Here is a 20,481-nt window from a genome sequence, read left to right on the forward strand (position 1 = left end):
GGTATGTTGATATCTACACCTGAGATGGTCAATATTTACTGTTTGAACAGGAAGAGAGTTGACTGTCAGGAGTTGCTTCAACATCCCTTCAAAAATAAGATCCCAATTTGTGCTTTGGTACAAACTCCGAGGTACAACATTGTGATCTGGGGGAGTCTTTACTTCTAGTTCCCAAAGGCTTCCACTGAAAAGCTTTACAAGCTTTTCCAGAAAAGACAAAATATATTCAATTTGTGGTTGAAATAAAGTGCATTTTGACATCAGTATAATGTTGAACATGCTTTTAACGAGAAAACAGAGAAACAGAAATTCTAGGGTAGGACAGACGGAAAGACTGGCAGATAGACAGATAACGGCTGAGGAGGAAGGGGAGACCTAAAATGAAATAAAAAGAAGCAATATTTTAAACCACGAAGAGGACATAATTGTCAGTCCAGGCTGGGCCAGGAAATGACTGAGGAGACAGCTACAGAAGGATTACAGTGCTGGCTGAGAATGAGGCAGGGAGTGGGCTCCAGCGTCAAGAGGAGACTTTTCCATTTACAAAGTGTTCAGGCAGAGAGCTAATTAAGAGAGACAATAAACATTGTGAGATACTTTCTGGTTAGCAAAGTTTACTGCTAAATGGATTTGATTATAGTGTTTTAGCTATTAATACCGTTTACAGGACAAATAAAAGGTATGTTACTTTATAAAGAAAACGTTTTCCTTTGACACTAGTAAAAATAAAATAAAATTTATATCAATAAAAGATTCAGAAAATTTTAGAATTTAAAAGTAGACAATGCTTCCTTTAAAAAAGCCAAGCTGAAAAGAGCTCCCGGCGCCTGTCCTCCTAGCAGTGGCGGCACCAGGATCCACGCCCCCACCCCGGACTCGAGAGCGCCCTCCCGTGGAGGCCACCGATGCCACTGGCTGAGCAGAGGCAGCGGCAGATGCCTCCAGGGGCAGGCAAGAACCTTAACGTCGGCCTTGGTCCTGAGGAGCTGATGAGTTGAGAAGCCGGAATTTCTCCACGCCGTGAATCCCATCTCTCCCAAGTGGCACAGGCGTGCGCACAGGAAGAAGAGAAGGACAATGGAAGTGTACTGAGTGGCCCTGATTGAAATCTCACAGGACTGCAAAAGTGGGAGGTAGGTCAGAGGGGGCCGAGATAATCCAGGAGGGTGGAGGGAAAAGCTTCTTTGTCCCAAGTGTGAAAGGAGAAGCAAGATCTAGGGAGGTGAGGCCAGGAGAAGGAGGGGACCAATTGAAAAAAAAAAAAGTGTGATGAAAGCTGCTGCTGCTAAGTCGCTTCAGTCGTGTCTGACTCTGTGTGACCCGACGGACAGCAGCTCAGCAGGCTCCCCTGTCCACAGGGTTCTCCAGGTAAGAATACTGGAGTGGGTTGCCATTTCCCTCTCCAGTGATGAGAGCAGGGCTGTTTTAAACTATTATAGGAGTAATGACTCATGATTACATTTCCTTATTCCTCACCTTTACATCTGCATGTAATCTTAATCCACATAATTCAGCCAACAACCCCCAAGGCACTTCTTGCAGCATGTAAGAGTAAAAACGATCAAAATATTTGGGAACAATCTATGTATAATAATTCTACTATGCATCTTTGGTAAAGCAAAAATTTTGTTTGAAGAACAGCCATTTGACATCATTTAAAAGCTTAAATTTTAAATTCTCTGCAGGTGATATTCACATTGCTTTTTTTCTCAATGTGAAATTTTACTTTTACTTAATAAAATCAGGGTAGGGTCTGAGACAAGGAAATGGTGATGTGAGGACCAGCCTGCCTAAACACGGAGGCTGGGCTCCATCTCTGAGGCCTCATAGAGAACATGTTGGTTCTAAGATTTATCTAGAATTTGTTAAGTGGTTGTATTATATTTCTCTAACGTTCAAAGAGAATGAAAGCTTTGTTCAAGGTGAATAAAGAAACTTAATACTTTTGTTAAAAATTAAATATGAGATGCTGATGGTGAAATGAGTAGAAAGAGCACTAAGCAAGGACGCCGAGATCTAAGCCCGCAGACCGAGTGGGACTGTTTTCAACCCCTTGACTGTCAAGGGCACCGGATTAACTTGCTAGGGCCGCTTAACTAAGTACTGGACGGTATGGAACGACAGAAGCCCACTAACAGGGCCAGAGTCCGGAAGTCCAAATCAAGACGGGCAGGGCCCTGTCCCGCTCATATCCACGGGGAGGAACCTCCCTGCCTCTTTCGGCCTCCTGTGTTGGCAGGGTGCGCTCCTCCTGAGGGCTCCCGGGGAAAATCTCTGCAGGGCCTTTCTCACAGCCTCTGGCAGCAGCCGCAAGTCCTTGCCCCTCCTTGGCATGCGTCACGTCAATCTCTGTCCTGCCTTCGTAGGCGTTATTCTGCCGGGAATGCTCACACTGCCTCCTCTCTGTGTGTCTCTGTGTCCAGACCATCACCTTCTTACCAGGACGCCAGTCCTCAGTCCCGCCTGATCCAGTGGGAGCGCATCTTAACCGATCCTGTCTGCAACCACCCATCTCCAAGCAAGGTCACCCTCTGGAGTGCTAGGGGTTAGGGCTGCTAGCACATCTCTGCGGGGATAAAATTCAGTCCGTAATTCAGTCAGCCTCAATACCTGAGCTTGTAAAGTCAGGGCTGGGACTAGATGCAGTGCATCTTCACTGGTGTGTGTGTGTGTGTGTGTGTGTGAGACACGTTCCTTTGAGAAGATGAGGAGGCATCTGCATTGGTGTGTGTGTGTGTGACAGTTCCTTTGAGAAGATGAGGAGGCATCTTCAGTGGTGTGTGTGTGTGTGTGTGTGTGTGTGACATGCTCCTTTGAGAAGATGAGGAAGGCCAGACACCCTTGACTCAGAGAAGCACACGCCTAATCGATATTCTGCACAGCATCAGGTGGTCACAGGCGCTCCCCAGCCCCGCTGAACCCAGGAGGCGCGGGCCTCGACGAGGCAGCGCCGTCACTGAAGGTCTTTTAGTTTCTCCAAGAGCAACACCGAGCTACAAACACAGCGCCTACGGCTCCCAAAGACACGTGAGACGCCCAGAGCCTCGCACGCTGCTGCTCCCTTCTAAGGTTCTGGTGAGTGAGCTTGGGAATGGCTGGGTGCAGAGGAGCAACCGCACGCTGGTGCCCTGGGCGGGGCGTCACGAGTCAGAACCCCCCAGAGGGGAGGAAACCCGGAGCTGGCGATCCATCTGGAATGCTTGGTGGCCCTGACTCCACCTCCCCAGGTTCGGACCCTCCCGGGACTCAGCACCGCCCCCTCTCCCCGCGCTGGCCGCATCCGGCTCCATGTCGCCCTCTGGCTGCTCTTCTCGGTCCTTCTCTCTGAAGGACGATGCCGCTCCCTTTGGTCCTCCCTCTCCCAGCCACGGCTGCTCCCGCAACCTCCGGAGGACGGCCAGGGTGCGGGGCTCCAAACCACTGCTTCCCCCAGTCTATGAGAGACCCGCATCTCCGGAGGTCCCGCCACGTCTCCACTTCCAGCTTGCCCCTTCCTCACTGTCACGGATATACCACACGGCCGGCAAACAGCAGGCACTCAATAAATCCTGGTTGGCTGGCTGAGGCGTTGAATAAACGAGCAATGCTCTTCTGCACTGATCTGACAGCTCCTTGCCAGGTGCACCGTGCTGCTTCTACACTGCTTCTTACCATGGTTCTCTACAAAGTGTCCCTGGAGGCCCAAACCAGAATCGCAGCTCCCTCCCAATCCTCCCAATCCCAGCATCTCCTCTGTGTGCCCTTCACAGACTGACCGTGGTCACACCCCGACCTGCTCCATGCCCTCCTGTCTGCCTACCCCCTCTGGTGCTTTATCTCCGTACGCCCCCTGAAATCCTCTGAGGCTCTGATGGCCACCCTCTGGTGGGTTTGGCTCTGACGGTTTTACACTCCCGGTAGTGCTCTGAGGCTCCGAGGTCCTGGTGGTCCTTCCCGGCCTGCCTCCCTCTCTCCCTCCTAACCTGCTCCCTGACAGCGCACTCGGCACCCCCACCCCCTTGCCTCCCTGCAGTTGGGTGAGCACCTGGCATGAGGCCTGGATCGCTGTTTGCCTCTGCGCACCCTGCCCCTCAAGCATTGCGGGTGCCACTGCCCAGGGTGCCCTACAGGCTCCCTGACAGCTCAGGGGGCTTGTGCTAGTTCCTGGGCAGCCGGCCCCCACACCTCCCGGTCCCAGCCCTGCCCCACCCTGCTCACACAGACAGCGGGTTTCATCCTTTATCAGGCACTGAGTGACCCTGCCAGCTACTGTCTCCTAGAAACTGGTACCTCCTTGGACAGGACTCCTGATATCATGCCACTGCCTCTAGGCCCTTGTTTCTTCAATTATTCCCCCAAAAAATATGTGTCAGGAGGATTACTATGCACTGGGTCCAGTTCTACATGCTGGGATACGGAGGCCCACCAAGACAGACAAAACCCCGTTGCTCACTGGGGAGTGGAGGAGTCGGTTTTCAGAACCAGTGATAAACAATGAAACTTTCAAGAACATAAATTTTCACGGAACAGGACTGAAATACCAGCGCTGATCTCTGAAGGAGAAGCTCAGACTGGCTTGAGAAGCACCCTCTCTGCCAGCTCTCCACACCTCTGGGAGCTGGGACCGTCTCCCTCTATGGGCATCCATCAAACCTTCCTTGCCCTCCACTGACCTCTAACTGCGACTATCCTCTTCCCTTCCCTGTGGACTTTTTTAAAGACGACTCTGCTTGTGCTATCTGCACACTCTTTTTCTTTTAGCTAATTTTAGTTGAAAACATAATGTGTACATGAGATAAAAGGAATGTAGAAGAGGCTACTGCAGTTCTGAGCTGTCCAGTTACTCACCAACCTACCATGAGCCAGCTTTTGCTCCCCCAGTCCATGGAACTCACTTTGGCAAAGGTCTCCAATGACTGTTCCTCCGTCCACAGGTGGACTTGCCCGGCCTTACCTGACTCTGCCCCAGCACTCCTGACCCGGTACGTACCTTACTCTACAGAACAGTTTTGAGATGTTACAACACAAGCTCTTCCTTTCCTACTGCTGCTACTGCTAAGTCACTTCAGTCGTGTCCGACTCTGTGCGACCCCATAGACGGCAGCCCACTAGGCTCCCCCGTCCCTGGGATTCTCCTGGCAAGAACACTGGAGTGGGTTGCCATTTCCTTCTCCAATGCATGAAAGTGAAGTCGCTCAGTTGTGTCCGACCCTAAGCGACCCCATGGACTGCAGCCTTCCAGGCTCCTCCATCCATGGGATTTTCCAGGCAAGAGTACTGGAGTGGGTGCCATGTGCCTCTTAAAAATACTGATATGAAACACCTTTACCCATTTTCCTCCTTCTGTGAGCACCCACCTTAGGTAAACTGACCATGTAATTCCTATGATCTGTATGGGGTACCTTTGAGAGTGAAAGAAGGCAGTGTTAATAATTATTACTCTTCAATAGTGAGTGTATAGAACTAAGACTGTTCCATACAGACTGTGAATATATGGTTCCTCTATTCTCCTGGGAGATCACATCTACTTGTTGTCATTATAACAAACATCATTTGCAAAAATAAATCTGTAGCCTTGATACGGACAGTGAATTTTATTTTCCAATCCTCAGATATTGATTTCCAAAGTGCATGCATGCTAAGTTGCTTCAGTCATGTCCGACTCTTTGCAACTCCATGGACTGTAGCTCGCCAGGCTCCTCTGCCCATAATTTCCCAGGCAAGAATACTGGAGTGGGTTGCCATTGCCTTCTCCAGAGGATCTTCCTGACCCAGGGATTGAACCCATGCCTTTTATGTCTCCTGCATCTGTAGGCAGGTTCTTTACCACTAGCACCACCTAGGAAGCCCCGATTTCTTACAGATCTCTCAAATTCAGCATAGCCGAAACACAGTCATATCCGTTCTGAAAACCTGCTAATCCTCATCTTTCCTTTCCAGGTCAGACAGACAACCCGGGCGCTCGTCTCTCCCAGCTGGGGCTCACTGTGCACTTCCTGTTCTCCCTCACCCGTTTGGTTCCCCCCGGACCCTGCTCATAACCTTTCATCGGATTTCCTCACTCCAGTCCCGTCTGCCTCTAGCCTGCTCCACACTGCAGCCAGAGGAGCCTGAGACCGCCCGCACCGCGGCTACGGCCCTTTCAGTGGCTTCCTGTCACCGCCAGGGCCAGGATGCTCATCAGGATCCTGTCCTTGCCTTCCTCACTCTCACAACCTGCGCGTCACTCTCCCTTTGCACTCTCAGGAAACCAGGCAGCTTGTGAAAACACACACACGCACAACCCCCCCATGAAGCCGCCTCTCCCGAGCTTCTCCGTTCACGCTGCAGACCCCTCATCTCACTCACCTACAGCATTTTCCCCGGTCACACGGCCTGCCCAGAGGGGAGCCTGGCGCCTCTCCTGACCTCTCCTGCTGCCTTCATGCCTCCACCGCAGGACCAGAAACCTCAGTCTTCAACTAACCACGTTCTCCTGGACTTTGTCCCACTAGTCCCTGCTGTCACTGGGCCTACCAGTTAGTGTTTCCTCCCAGTTGGTGAACTTCCTGAGGACAGGGGCAGTGCCCCGTAAATACTTCCAAGTAGTCATCCTATTTTTAGGAGATCTCACCCATTGTTATGGATTTAAACAAGCAAATTAAATGACTAGGACTTTATATTTAAATAAGCAACTTCATTACCCCTACTTTTTTCACTTGTGTCTATGTGTTCTATAAGGTCTTAAAAAGACAAGGGTTTCAGCTGTCCCAAATCGCCAAGTTTTCTGAAATTAATTTTTAAAAGCAGATCTTAGGATAGGAAACACAGTGATTAAAATTATGGTTGTGATGTACAAGAGTTAAGGAAAGAGTAAGTATTTAGTTAAGACTACAGAAAATCAGAATAGATTCTAATAGTTGTCTGGCTTGAAAAATTCTGTGAAAATATTATCCAGAAGTAATTTTTTAAATAAAGGAGGCTTCTCATTCCTTTTGTTTTTCATGTAGTCTGTGCAGTCACCCGTTCAGTCGTTCGTGTCCGACTCTTTGTGACCCCATGGACTACAGCACGCCAGGCCTCCCTGTCCATCACCAACTCGTGGAGCTTACTCAAACTCACGTCCAGAGAGTCGGTGATGCCATCCAACCATCTCATCCTCTGTCGTCCCCTTCTCCTCCTGCCCTCAATCTTTCCCAGCATCAGGGTCTTTTCCAATGAGTCGGTTCTTTGCATCAGGTGGGCAAGTACTGGAGCTTCAGCTTCAGCATCAGCCCTTCCAGTGAGCACCCAGGGCTGGTGTCCTTGTTTTTCATTACTTACACTTTATAAAAACCATACTATTTTTCAGCGGGAGATAGCATTAAATATCCTAAAATCTATCTAAACATTCTCCTCTACTTCCCAGATTATTTCCTCTTATGATTTCCACGTTCTTACTCAGAAAGAAAGAATTTTCTACTTTGTATGTCAAAACCCAAACTATTTGACCTTCAAGGCACAGAATAAAATTACAAGTTTTGGATAAAATGTGGTGCTCCTGTCATTTACTCATTCAAGTAATTTGGGAGGAATTTTAAAAGTATAACCTAGAATTTAAAGAATATTATTAGTTTTACCAGAGGGATAACAACAGCATCTGGCACAACCGAAATCTAATGAATAAATAGAGAACCACACAGTAATTTACCAGTCAAGGTTATGAATGGCTTCAAACAGTTTATGTTCTTCTGACAAAGCCCCACTCTTACAGTAGTTCTTTATTTCCTACTTCATCATCGCTCTGTGCAAACATTCCTAATTACATTTTGGCTTACCAATCTGGTTTTGTGAACTCTTCCTTTTGAAAAGGAAAACAATTTGAAGTATTCTGAAATTTAAAACATGCTCTGTTTTCTCTTCAAGCTGAGGATTATTGGACTGTTCCAAAGGGGCAGGCCCAGGTTTTCCAGCTAGGCAAGCACCCGAAGGTAGATCCTATGAGACAGGAATACATCTGCCACTGGGCACTCCCCTGAGAAATACATCTGGTCAAAATTTAACTAAGAAGTTAGAGTATCTTTAAATGCAATATTTATTTTTTATTGGCAAGTTGTTGATACTATAAAAACAGCTCTCATCTTCTGATAAATATTCTTGAATACTCTCTACCTGTCAGAAGGTGGAGCTCTAAACATATCTGAAACACTGGCTTTTTCTATGTATGCTTCACCAATGTGTGTGATGACGAGATCAAAGCAGGAGGAAAAGTCTTTAGAAAAACGGTTCTGAAGAATATTCCTATTCTCTCAGGATAAAATTACCCACATCCGATACATACATGTTAACTCATAAAAATATACTTAGTATGTTCCTCTGAAACTTCCAATATACTGCCTATGATAAAAATGTAGGCATGGTAATTCAAAATAAAAGATAAAGTACATTTAAGAGACACACTTTACAAACTCAGGACTGCCGAACTGCACGCTGGCACAGCCATTAGCACTTACAAGCATCTCGGATGTAGAGCAACATGGCCACGAAGACGTAGTCAACCAAAGTCAGGGTGAGGCCGTCGGCGAACAGGGCGTCCCAGACCACCAGGAGGTCCTGCAGCGGGAACTCTCGGCCGAACAGCAGCCGCACCCACCGTCTGTGGGAAACAAAAGCCGAATTCAGGGGGCAGTACTGTTGAGAGCAATATAAAGAGGAATCATCTTCTCCTGTAGCTATGAAAAAATCATAATTTTTAACTGATCACACCAAGCAAATATTATATATAAAATTATAAAACAGGAAAGTCCAAGTGTTAGGCTTTCAAATGCATTTTGTAAGTTTATAATGAGGCCACACTCATTAAACTTTATTCCTATAGGTATACGACACAAGTACAATATTTGAAAAGGGTAGAAATCTTTCGTATGCATTAGAAATCATAAATCTCAAAAAGGCAAGGAGAATAATGAATGTAGTCTGATAGTTACCTCATTTGTAAGGTTATGAATTAAATAATAATGTTCCAAAATTTTGTATCACTAATGACTTTTGTTAACTAGACTTTTTCAAGTGGTCATATGACAAATTACTATAGTCAAACAGAAAACTGCATTCTGACATGTCACTCCTATGTAAAAATATTCATTTTAAAATTAAATGTGAAAAAAAAGACAGATGTTTTTTGTCAAGCGTAGACAGTTATCTCAAATGAAACATATAATGATACTTGATTTTTAACTTCAGAATAACTTATCAAGGAGGTTATCTTTCTAGGGGTATTATTTCAAAACACAGTCACTTCTATGGCCAAGAGAATGGACACGGATGCTTCAGAGCAGACACGAGAAGCTAACAAGAATATCAAACAAGGTCTGTCTGTAACTATATATCATAAATAGTAACACTTCAGACTTTGAGCAAATGCTAGGCCATTGATATCTATTTTTTTTTTTTTAAATGAGGAAAAATGCTTTATTTATTTTTTTTATTCTTCTTTTATTTCTAAATTTTTAAAAGAAAATCCATCCTGAACCCTCCTCCCTCCTCCCTCCCCATAATTCTTGTAAGAAAATTAAAACAATTCACTTGATATATTTTTATCCATTTACTTCTAATTTTATATGCAAGGCTATAATTCCTTTACTCAAGCCTTTCTCTAGGTGCTTAAGCTAGAAATCTATGTGATTCTATCACACAACAAAGACTCAAAAATTCTAAATTTCTAGTACCAAGAAATAGCATAGAATAGGGGACATTCTTTAAAAATTAGTTCAGAGATATTACCTCTTTGCAAAATTCAAAACCAAATATAACCATCTGTGAGGTTAAAGTGAGGCCAAAAAAAAAAAAAAACAATCAGATACTACTTTTTTCAGGGAGTATTACATTTAAGGAGGAATCAAAAAGCTGTGACAAAATAGTGTATAATAACACATACGTATCACAGTTTATTAAGAACCATATGATCAAATACTTGAATTCCTTTATTCATATTACCAAATTAATCAACAGAAAAATTAAATTATATTTTCAACTACATCTTAAATTATGTTACTCAATTTTTCAGGAAGGAAATTTAATGCCTTAGTGACATCAGCATTTAAAAAACGGTACAGAATTGCTTACAATTTTTATCTACCTTTTAGTTCTCACCCCACTGTTGATATGAACGGTTGCTAACACAAAACGTGTACGTGTATTTTGTCTAGTATGCCTATGTTTATGTGGCTTAGAATAAAACAGTATTTCTACACACACTTCTAATTCTTTTAAATTACAAATGCTAATATTTACTATTTTAAGAAGTACCAAAATAGCCCTAAATTACACAGGTTGCGCTTAATTAAAAACAATTGCTTTTGCAAAGAGTGTTGGTGGAACCAATGGGCAAAGAATGGGCAAAGCAAAAAACGCCTAGATTAAACCATATGGTGGGCCTGTTTAAAGGGACCTTTAAACTGATAACTGTAGCAGCGAAATTCTGTGATTAAAATCATTTAGAGCCCGTCGTTCAGTTACCCACTGACACAACTGAAGAAAAGCCCACCAGTGAAACAGACTGATGAGGACCTCACGCGGAACACGGCGGCCACAGCTGGTGACAGGGGGTTGTACAATTGAGATTTGCTGAGAGAATGAACGTAAAGGCTCTCACCAATAATGGTAATAATAAAGATAAACATGGGAGGTGATGGCTGTGTTAATTCCGTTTCACAACATGCACCTACATCAAATCACAATGATGTATGCTACATACCTACAACTGTATTTGTCAATTATATCTCAATACAATTGGAAACAGAAGTAAATAAATAAACGAGAATTATCTTGGTTTGATGGATAGGTAAATTTTGGCACTTTAAAAATTACATATTCTGACATTGAAGTGATTCCTCCTGGTTTCAAATCCAGATGCCAGCATGAAACTCACCAACAACGTAATCCTAGGCCCTGAACCTACCCCCTTCCTGCCTGGAACTGACTTCCATGCTTCCCTTATTTGAATAAGCCCATGGTAACTCCTGCTGCAATTTCCCCAGAGACACTGCTTCTGTGAGGCCTAATGTGGAAGGACCTTTTTTTCTGTGTGTTTTTCCTGTTATCTCCTACTGAAAGTAAAATGCCTTTTGAAAAAAAGGTGATGTATCATATTACAAAAAACATCATTTGTCAAAAAAAAAAAAAAAAAAAAAGAACTAACAAAGGTTAATACACGCCACAAAAATGCAATGCCATGTTTCCCCCTGTTCCTTAAACTTCAAATTCCTCTCATTTTCTCAGGGAAAATCACATCTTTGGTTTCATCACGGATAATGCAGAGAAGACAAAGGAGCCTACTTCTCAGAAATAATATATAGTCTTACTATTTTTATGACAAAATGTTCAGTTACTGCCCAAACCTCCTGTCTTGCCATGTGCCTGCCGTTCTGGGTTGCACTAGCCTCGCTTTGGAACCCACTCTGCTGCGACACACGTGGGCAGCTGCCACCGCAGTGTGGTCGGGCAGGGGGCTCAGACACCCAGCAGGCGACAGTGAATAACACACCTTCAAAACCACAGCACACAAGTCTTCAGTGCTTCTATATTTAATGTGGAATCTGTGATGTGCCACTTTATAAATGTTTTACATTGCTTTATTTTTTAAGTTTCACCTTGCCAAGTACACTGGTGAATAATTCCAGGGCAAGGACCATATTCGGTGTATGTGTGTGTATGAGAGAGACAGACAAACGCAGAGAGAGCTAGAGAGCTCTTTGTAAGAGAACATTTTGCTTAGTGATTTACATGTTCACCAAGATCTTTGTTAAACTCACTGTAATGCCACCTGTCACGCTACCTAGAAGCAAAGGTGTAGCTAAACTGGAAATATAGGCACCGATCTTGTTAGTGGCAGCATAAAAATAATTCAGGAAGTGGGGGAAACCCGGAAACACAGAAGGAAAGAATTAATTAGTATATGCCTAGCATGTTTCTTTTATCAGGTTGGCCAAAAAATTTGTTCAGTTTTTCTGTACAATGTTATGAAAAATCCAAGGGAACATTTTGACCAAGCCACTTCCCTGGTGATGCAATGGTAAAGAATCTGCCTGCCAATGCAGGAGACACAGCTTTGATCCCTGGGTGGGAAGATTTCCTGGAGTAGGAAACGGCAACCCGCTCTAGTATTCTCGCCTGAAAAATTCCATGGACACAGGAATCTGGCAGGCTACATACAGTCCATGGGATCACAAAGAGCTGGACACGACTGAGCAACTAAGCACAATATATAAACTCTTAGTGGTTGTACATGTAAGGATATTAAATTAAAGCAAAATATAGTTTCCTCTATTTAATATGCACTTCTAGGAAAATTAAGGCCAAATTCTCAAAATATTTAAGAAGTCCTAGTATGACTAATGGAATGCTTTGGGAGCAACAATGATATTATCAATAATTTAATCACTTTTATCCCAACTAGATTTAGTTCATACATATATTCACCACACAAAACTTCCTGCGCTATTTTGGGCTTTCTTCATTGAGCTTAAAAGCCAAGAAAAAAAAATCTTTATGGAGTGAGTTACCAGTAGAAAGTATTTCAGTGTGCTTTTGTAGTCTTAGAAAGGAAAACGTACTCTAAGAAATGAGGTCTTGTAAAGAAGTCACTCCTAAAATTAACATGCTTTTATTGCAGTTAAAAATATTTAGCGAGAGTTTAAGTTACACTTAAGGGTAGCATTAAACTTTGTTTTAACTTCAGTTTAATTGCTTGATCCTATTAATCTTGAGTTATGTACATTACACCTACAGATTGCAATGCTCGTAACCATGTATGTTTTATCACTTGTGTTAATACAATAATTCATATTTTACCAGACTTACTTAGTAATTAAAATCTACACAAACCAAAAAGACCATCTGATGTATTAAATTTAATAATAAACCACCCGAAGACAGGACAGTCTCTATGTCTGTACTCATGCAACACTACTCTCATTTTTAAATTTCTGTGTAATTAAGCCGCTATTCCCTTGGGATCAGTAACTCCTGATGGTGTTATTGCTGAGTGAATGACCCATGGAAACACCAAGAAGAATACACTTTTTACTGATCAGCTTATGAAAATGACCAGTTTGATTGAGGTTTGGAAAAACAGCCTTGCTCCAACATGGCTGTGGTGGGTTATGTATGCAGAAAGCAATCAGTATACTAAATCTTCAATTTTTTTTTTTATTCCGAGATACGGGTACAGCCACCTCAGAAGAACAAGTAAAATGGAAAATGTATATTCAATTTAATGTAACAAACATTATTAATAGGGCATCTTAAGTAACCTGTGATCATGAAATGATAGCACTGGATAAGCATCTAAGAACACAAAAGCACAGTTAGATTTTTGCTTAATGATATTAATCTTGTCTTTTGCTTTTGTTCACCTGGGCTTTTCAAAGGTAACAATTTTTAAATGACTAGTGGAGAAGGAACACAGAATCCAAATTTGGTGCTTGCATCAGAGAAAAACAAAAGTAAACCAAAAGGCCTGATCTTTGCGCCTGTCACCTCCTTGGCTGAACTTAGGCTCTTCTTCTATTGGGCTCTTCTGCACTCAGTACCTTTGAATTAATTTACCTAGAGTTTTCCTTTATGTCAACTCTGTGAAAGCAGTCTTAAAATCAGAATAAAATACTGAAGTTATTATAATTAGGGTCACAAGGCATTCTTATCTAACTTCTTTGGAGAGCAAAGGTACAAAAGATGGAAGACAAAACAAATAATTTTTCTCGTTTCCCATTTATTCTAACAGCTCTGCAGAATAAATTATTAGAAGATGCTTAGCCTCTTTGCTATTTAACCTAGTCAAATATATCAATTTGGTCTTCTTAAAAATATTTGGGATCTGCATACATTACAGAAACATCTGAATACTTCATGTCCATCAAACCCTACTGCAAAAACACAAGAAACTGTAACTTCAAATTAATTATTATCTTTAAAGAACTCAAATCTACTTTCTAAGTGCTCCTTGTAATACATGGTTGAACCAGCTTGAATTTGGCTTTCTGGGAAAACATGTTAAACCTAACTTAATCCCCACAGAATAAGTATGTGAACTGTTCAAAGTGTATTTCTGACTTTGGGGAAAATTCCCTGTTCCTTTCAGAGGGCAGCACACAGCCCTTTATTAAGGAAGGTTTCTGTTTCCAAAAATAAGTTCCTAATAATTATCACCACTTCTACTGTAATTTATTCTCTCTGGCAAGGGTTTGAAGCTGTTTTGTCAGAACAACTGCATTACACCCTTAGCAAAAATAGCCTGAATGGAAAGCAGAGCCTTGTGCATCCACGGTTTTCCAGGGGGACAAGATGCTCTGAAAGCGTGGGGCACAGAACGGCCACCGCGTGTCTACAGCCATGCTCACGTCCCTCTTTTAGAGGCAGACCTGCCATGTGGGTTACAAGCGTGGTGTTTCAAGGACTGCGGGCCTCTAGGATGTACGATTTACCAGCAAGCTCAGGTGAATCTACCGAAAGACGGTCACAGGCCAACATGGCTTTAGTTCTGAGGTGCGACTGAGTTCTCACTACTGCGCGCTGCGCCCGGGCTGCAGCTGGGTCCCCACTCTGACCCGAGCGGACCCGAGGTCAAGACCCGGAGATGCCCCCCTGCCCGGTCAGTCATTCGGGCTTCACTACAGGGGAGCCACTGGGCATCGAGAATGACTAGCAGGCCACGCTGACCTATAGACTACAGCATGAAGAGCTGACAGACGGCTGGTGGTCGCGCTGGAGTAATTCAATTTAGGCTCTGTGAGAACTAGTGTTATTTATACTGCAAACAAATTTTACTTCTAGTAAGTCTATCAACAGGCTTTGTTCTGTCACTTTATCTCCAGGAAAGGGAGTTATGAGCGAGGCAGTGTTCTAAAAGAGCATACCGAGGCTTCCTGAAGATAATTGCTCCTGTCCTTCCTAATATGAAACTCATTAAAAAACAAAACTTATGTGACTTAATTTTTTTGAAACTGCCATATACTGTTTCACATAGCAACAGAATCAGCCTCACTGAGTAAGTTTCCAATTTCCTCTGCTTATGCACTCATATACAGTGTATCGTTGGAGGAACTGACATGAGGTATAACCCTAAGCTAGGAAATGTCAGGATCACTGGGACTCAGGAAGGAAGCTGGACCGCACACCTGCAGGCCGCTCACACGTCATGGAGAGAGTCACACTGAGCCCTTCCTCAGAGGCAGCAGTGGTGACGGTTCCATGCGACGGCCTGCCGCTGCCAGGGAGCTGTGGACACCTTCTGGAGGGTGGTTTTCTTGGACCCTCTCTTCCTTTTCCCCCACCCCCACCTGACAAGGTGCACCAACCCTGCCTGGCCCCTCAGAGGTTAGGACAAGTGCAAGACTCAGGCCTGATGTTTGCAGATTCCATATCTATCAGGCTCCACAGTCACACTGACCACAGATAAAGGCACCAATAAAAAATCACAACTAAAGGGTTAGTTACGCCAGTTTGGTTTGGTTTCCCTTCTCTTTTTCTTCCCTTGTGGTCTTGTCCAGCAGATCACAAGCTCCATGGGGCTATTTGGTGTTGGACAGAGTATGACAGAGTACAGGAGTCAATTAATGTTTATTAAAATAATACGGATTGGCACTGCTTTGGTGGCCCAGTGGTTAAGAATCCACCTTTCGAAGCAGGGGACGCAGGTTTGATCCCTGGGTGGGGATCTGAGACCCTAAAAGCTGCGGGGCAACTGAGCCTGGGTGCCCCAGCCAGGGAGCCTGAGCGCTGTAATGCTGAGCACTTCAGAGGCTGGGCTTCACCAGTGAACCCCACGTGCACAGCCAGAGAAAGCCCAATGCTGCAAGGAAGACCCCGTGCAGCCAAAAGCAAAAATAAAAACAAAACCAAAATTAACATGACTCGCCCTTTCCCAGGCCCACTCTTATTAACCAGGGATCTTCCCGATCTTGAGTTTGCATCAGTGATTGCTCACAGGTTTCCCAGCTCCTCATCAGACATTCCCCTGTGCTGCTCTCATCTCTGGAGGGATCCCTGGGAACACACACTAGTAGTGAGTGATCACACCTGTGAAGGAATCGCTCAAGGCCGTCTAAGCTTGCTGGGACGCTCTCCCCCTTCAGTTCCTAAACTCTGGCCCCCTGCCGGCCTGCACCTTGGATGCACCACAGCTGTGGCCTGTCGTCTGCTAGGACTCTGCCCTCAAAAGTGTGATCCCAGGACCAGACACATCACTGGGGAGCTTTCCGGAAAGGATGAAGACTCATAGGCGCCCAACACAGTGCTGCTGAATCACACTCTTCGTTTTGACAAGACTTCAGGAGATCTCTGTGTATTCTAAGCTTTGGGAGCCACAGACGAGGTGACCATTCTGGGCCTCCTATTCATTTTGCTGCCAGCTGTCAGCGCTCCTAGACCCGCAATGTGTTCCTGTGAAACACTGTGCTAGGAGGAGAGAAGAGGCGTAAACTGTCGGATGGCTCTTCTCATTAGAGTAATGGTCTCAAGCTTTAGCATGCATCAGACGTGCCTGGAGGGCTGAGTAAAACACACTGCTAGAACCCATGCTAAAAGTCTCAGATTCTGATTCTGAGACTTAGATGGGGCCTGATCATTTGCATTCTGAACCAGCTAGTTCCCTGGAGCTGCTGATGCGGCTGATGGCAGATCACAGTGTGAGAATCACTAGGTGAGGTTCTGGTTTTTGCTCCCACTCCCTGTTAGTCTGGGGTGGGGATCTTCTAGTCAGTTTACCCAACAGGTGTGGTCACTGGACCCGTGCCCACTAACCATCTAATGGCTGGGACAGGAAGCACACATAAGCCTAACCTTTCTTCACATTCCATCTCTATTAACATCTGTACCTCTTCCCCCAGAGAAAATTACTATATAAACATGATCCAATAAAAAGGGGAGACACAGACAACAGGGAGAGGGAGAAGGACTCCAGAAGGTTGGGAGAAACTGGGCCATTCTGATTTTTTTAAATTCCAAGTATACGAACAAAGCTAGTGGAGCTGATGGAATTCCAGTTGAGCTATTTCAAATCCTAAAAGATGATGCTGCGAAAGTGCTGCACTCAATATGCCAGCAAATTGGGAAAACTCAGCAGTTGCCACAGGACTGGAAAAGGTCAGTTTTCATTCCAGTCCCAAAGAAAGGCAATGCCAAAGAATGCTCAAACTACCACACAATTGTACTCATCTCACACGCTAGTAAAGTAATGCTCAAAATTCTCCAAGCCAGGCTTCAGCAATATGTGAACCATGAACTTCCAGATGTTCAAGCTGGTTTTAGAAAAGGCAGAGGAACCAGAGATCAAGTTGCCAACATCCGCTGGATCACTGAAAAAGCAAGAGAGTTCCAGAAAAACATCTATTTCTGCTTTACTGACTATGCCAAAGCCTTTGTATGGACCACAATCAACTGTGGAAAACTCTGAAAGAGATGGGAATACCATCTCTTTGGACCTGCCTCTTGAGAAACCTGCAGGTAGGTCAGGAAGGAACAGCTAGAACTGGACATGGAACAACAGACTGGTTCCAAATAGGGAAAGGAGTACGTCAAGGTTGTATATTGTCACCCTGCTTATTTAACTTATTTGCAGAGTACATCATGAGAAATGGTGGGCTGGAGGAAGCACAGGCTGGAATCAAGATTGCCGGGAGAAATATCAATAACCTCAGATATGCAGATGACACCACCCTTATGGAAGAAATGAAGAACTAAAGAGCCTCTTGATGAAAGTGAACAAGGGAGAGTGAAAAAGGTGGTTTAAAACTCAACATTCAGAAAACTAAGATCATGGCATCCAGTCCAACACTTCATGGCAAATGGATGGGAAAGAGTAGAAACAGTGGCTGACTTAATTTGGGGGGCTCCAAAATCACTGCAGATGGTGACTGCAGCCATGAAGTTAAAAGACGCTTGCTCCTTGGAAGGAAAGTTATGACCAACCTAGATAGCATATTAAAAAGCAGAGACATTACTTTGGCAACAAAGGTCCGTATAGTCGAAGCTATGGTTTTTCCAGTGGTCATGTATGGATGTGAGAGTTGGACTATAAAGAAAGCTGAGTGCCGAAGAATTGATGCTTTTGAACTGTGGTGTTGGAAAGGACTCTTGAGAGTCCCTTGAACTGCAAGGGGATCCAACCAGTCCATCCTAAAAGGAAATCAGTCCTGAGTGTTCACTGGAAGGACTGATGTTGAAGCTGAAACTCTGATACTTTGGCCATCTGATGGGAAGGGCTGAATCATTGGAAAAGACCCTGATGCTGGGAAAGATTGAGGGCAGGAGTAGAAGGGGACGACAGAGGATGAGATGGTTGGATGGCATCACTGAGTCAATGGACATGGGTTTGGGTAAATTCTGGGAGTTGGTGATGGACAGGGAGGCCTGTTGTGCTGCGATTCATGGGGTTGCAAAGAGTCGGACATGACTGAGCGACTGGACTGAGCTGATATCACAAGATGAAGAAAGGCCAAAACAAGACATAAACACTGTGACAGTTTAACAGTAACATTTACAGGTCACAGTTTTTAAAATATAGATTTACTATGATGGTTACATACAACCTCAGTTGAAGGTGGAGTGAACACTCTAAGCGTGGGGTCCTCTGTGTCCAGTCCTCATCTGATGGCTCTCCCGAGTGCGCTCGTGATTGGCTCTAGGGAGGTGAGACAGCTGGGAGGTGGCAAGACCCGGGGGACCAGCTAAGTGCAGAGATACAGCCCATGGTGTGTGTGGGGGTATCCAGTGCACACGGGGGCAGAGCACCCCAATGCCAGCAGGACCCGAAAGGCTTTCTCCTCCTCCCCATGCAGAAGCCCTGCAATACTGGGGACCTGGCTGGATGGCCATCCATTTGGTGTTTTCTGTGCTACCTGTAATCCGTTCTTACCCTAAGGTTTGGTGCTCAGACGGATCTGTCTCTAAAATAAAACATGACTTTAGAATGTTCTACCTGGAAAAATAAAGCACTAAACTCCACGAGGTGTGCTCCCCAACGCTACTATTACCACCCACAATGTCCCCGTGCAAGAGACTTCAGGATAAGGGAGCTTCCCTGGAACCTCTCAAATCTCCATGCACAGTTGAAGCAAAGGAACAGCACCGAATGAGGACAGGCAGACGCTAGTTATTCAGAGCTTGCGATATCAAGGAATCAGCTACCATCACTTGCTTTCAGCAAAGGGTCAGAAGCAGTCAGCGCAGTGAGAAAGCTTCACAGTCACACAAAGAGAAGGCTTCACGTCTGCTGGACTGGAAGCTGGAAGGATGGCGGTGGGCTGACGAGAAGGGGAGAGTCCTCTGTGATTGATCCAGGGAGCATGCGAGCTTTCTCTAGTTGGTGCTGACTTGGCAGCAGGCAAAAATATGGGAGCTGGCAGTCCATGACCAAATCCTGACTGTTTCAGACTTATTTTGTTGTAAAGGTGGTGGCTTGGCTTCTCACACAGGTCAGCAATATCTTGTTCTAGACTGCCTGGCTATTTTCCACTTACACATTCAGTCTTTGTATACAAACGCCCAGCTGTTGGGCCTACGCCTGTGTCCAGTCTAGAACGAGCTACAGTTCCAGCTTCACAACAACCTTGTTTCCAAAGCCAGTCAAGATAGAGAGGCAGGGGCAACTGGTGTGCTGTTTGCCTCTTTACAAAATTTTATGAAAAGCACGAAATAGTGAAACAAATTCAATCCCCTATGTGATCAGAGAGAAGCTGTGGAGGCCTCTGAGGATTTAATCAAGTTTATGAACCCTCTCCTCTAAAATATACACACATCCACACACATACTCATGGGCAAGCCATTTCAGGAGTTCAGCTGATCCATGGACCTTAAATTAAGAAGTCATGCTCTATATTATCATTATTTCACTTTAGAGGCTTGTATTGCCATGGAAAGCTATATTCTACTGAAAGGAATACATAGCTTCTTTGCGCCTATTTCAAAGCATCTCCTTGCATTTTAAAGGAGTAGTATAGCTTCTTTCCTGAGAAGGGTTCCTGGATTAAGTGCCTGCCACTGAGGGGCTAATCTCCGTGGCTCAGCTGGTGAAAGAGCCTGTAACGTCAGCCCCATACTGGAAAAATGCCCACGGCTTGGCGGCACTCATCTCTGCTAAGCTGGGGGCAGGAGGACTGGGGAGGACGCCGTGGCTGCCGTTCACTGACTTCCCCTGCGGGCTCACCCCAGCCCTGATGAGACCGCAAGTCAGGTGACTATGAGAGACACCGAGAGCCTTCACTGAGCACGTGCTTCCTGAAGAACGTCAGCTGTGCAGCAGGTACTATGCTGGGCTCTGGACTCAGTGACATGCTGACAACTTTCCACCGTCAACATCCAAAGCAAACTCTGACTCCAAAGCCCCTTCAGCCTGGGTTTCCCACTGCCGCCCTGCTTCACTGCCCCTCCCCACTGAGTGTCCCCATCACCCAGGCTGTGCTCAGGGAATCCCAACTAATGGCAACATTAGCGCAATATAATTAGGAAGGTAAAAACAATTCAAAACACCACTGAATACATTTCAAA

The 20,481-nt window shown here is 44.8% G+C and overlaps 1 protein-coding gene across 10 annotated transcripts in view; it reads right to left on the minus strand.

The window, feature by feature from the left end:
- The window catches only part of TBC1D5 (TBC1 domain family member 5), a 599,010-nt gene that overhangs the window by 155,745 nt on the left and 422,784 nt on the right, over positions 1–20,481 (minus strand). For all 10 annotated transcript variants that reach the window (XM_061427849.1, XM_061427904.1, XM_061427893.1 and 7 more), the window contains one exon: positions 8,451–8,593. In XM_061427849.1, the coding sequence (XP_061283833.1) occupies positions 8,451–8,593 (143 nt within the window). The remainder of the gene's footprint in view (positions 1–8,450; positions 8,594–20,481) is intronic.

The sequence above is a fragment of the Bos javanicus genome, chromosome 1, assembly GCF_032452875.1.
Source record: "Bos javanicus breed banteng chromosome 1, ARS-OSU_banteng_1.0, whole genome shotgun sequence".
Lineage (NCBI taxonomy): Eukaryota > Metazoa > Chordata > Mammalia > Artiodactyla > Bovidae > Bos > Bos javanicus.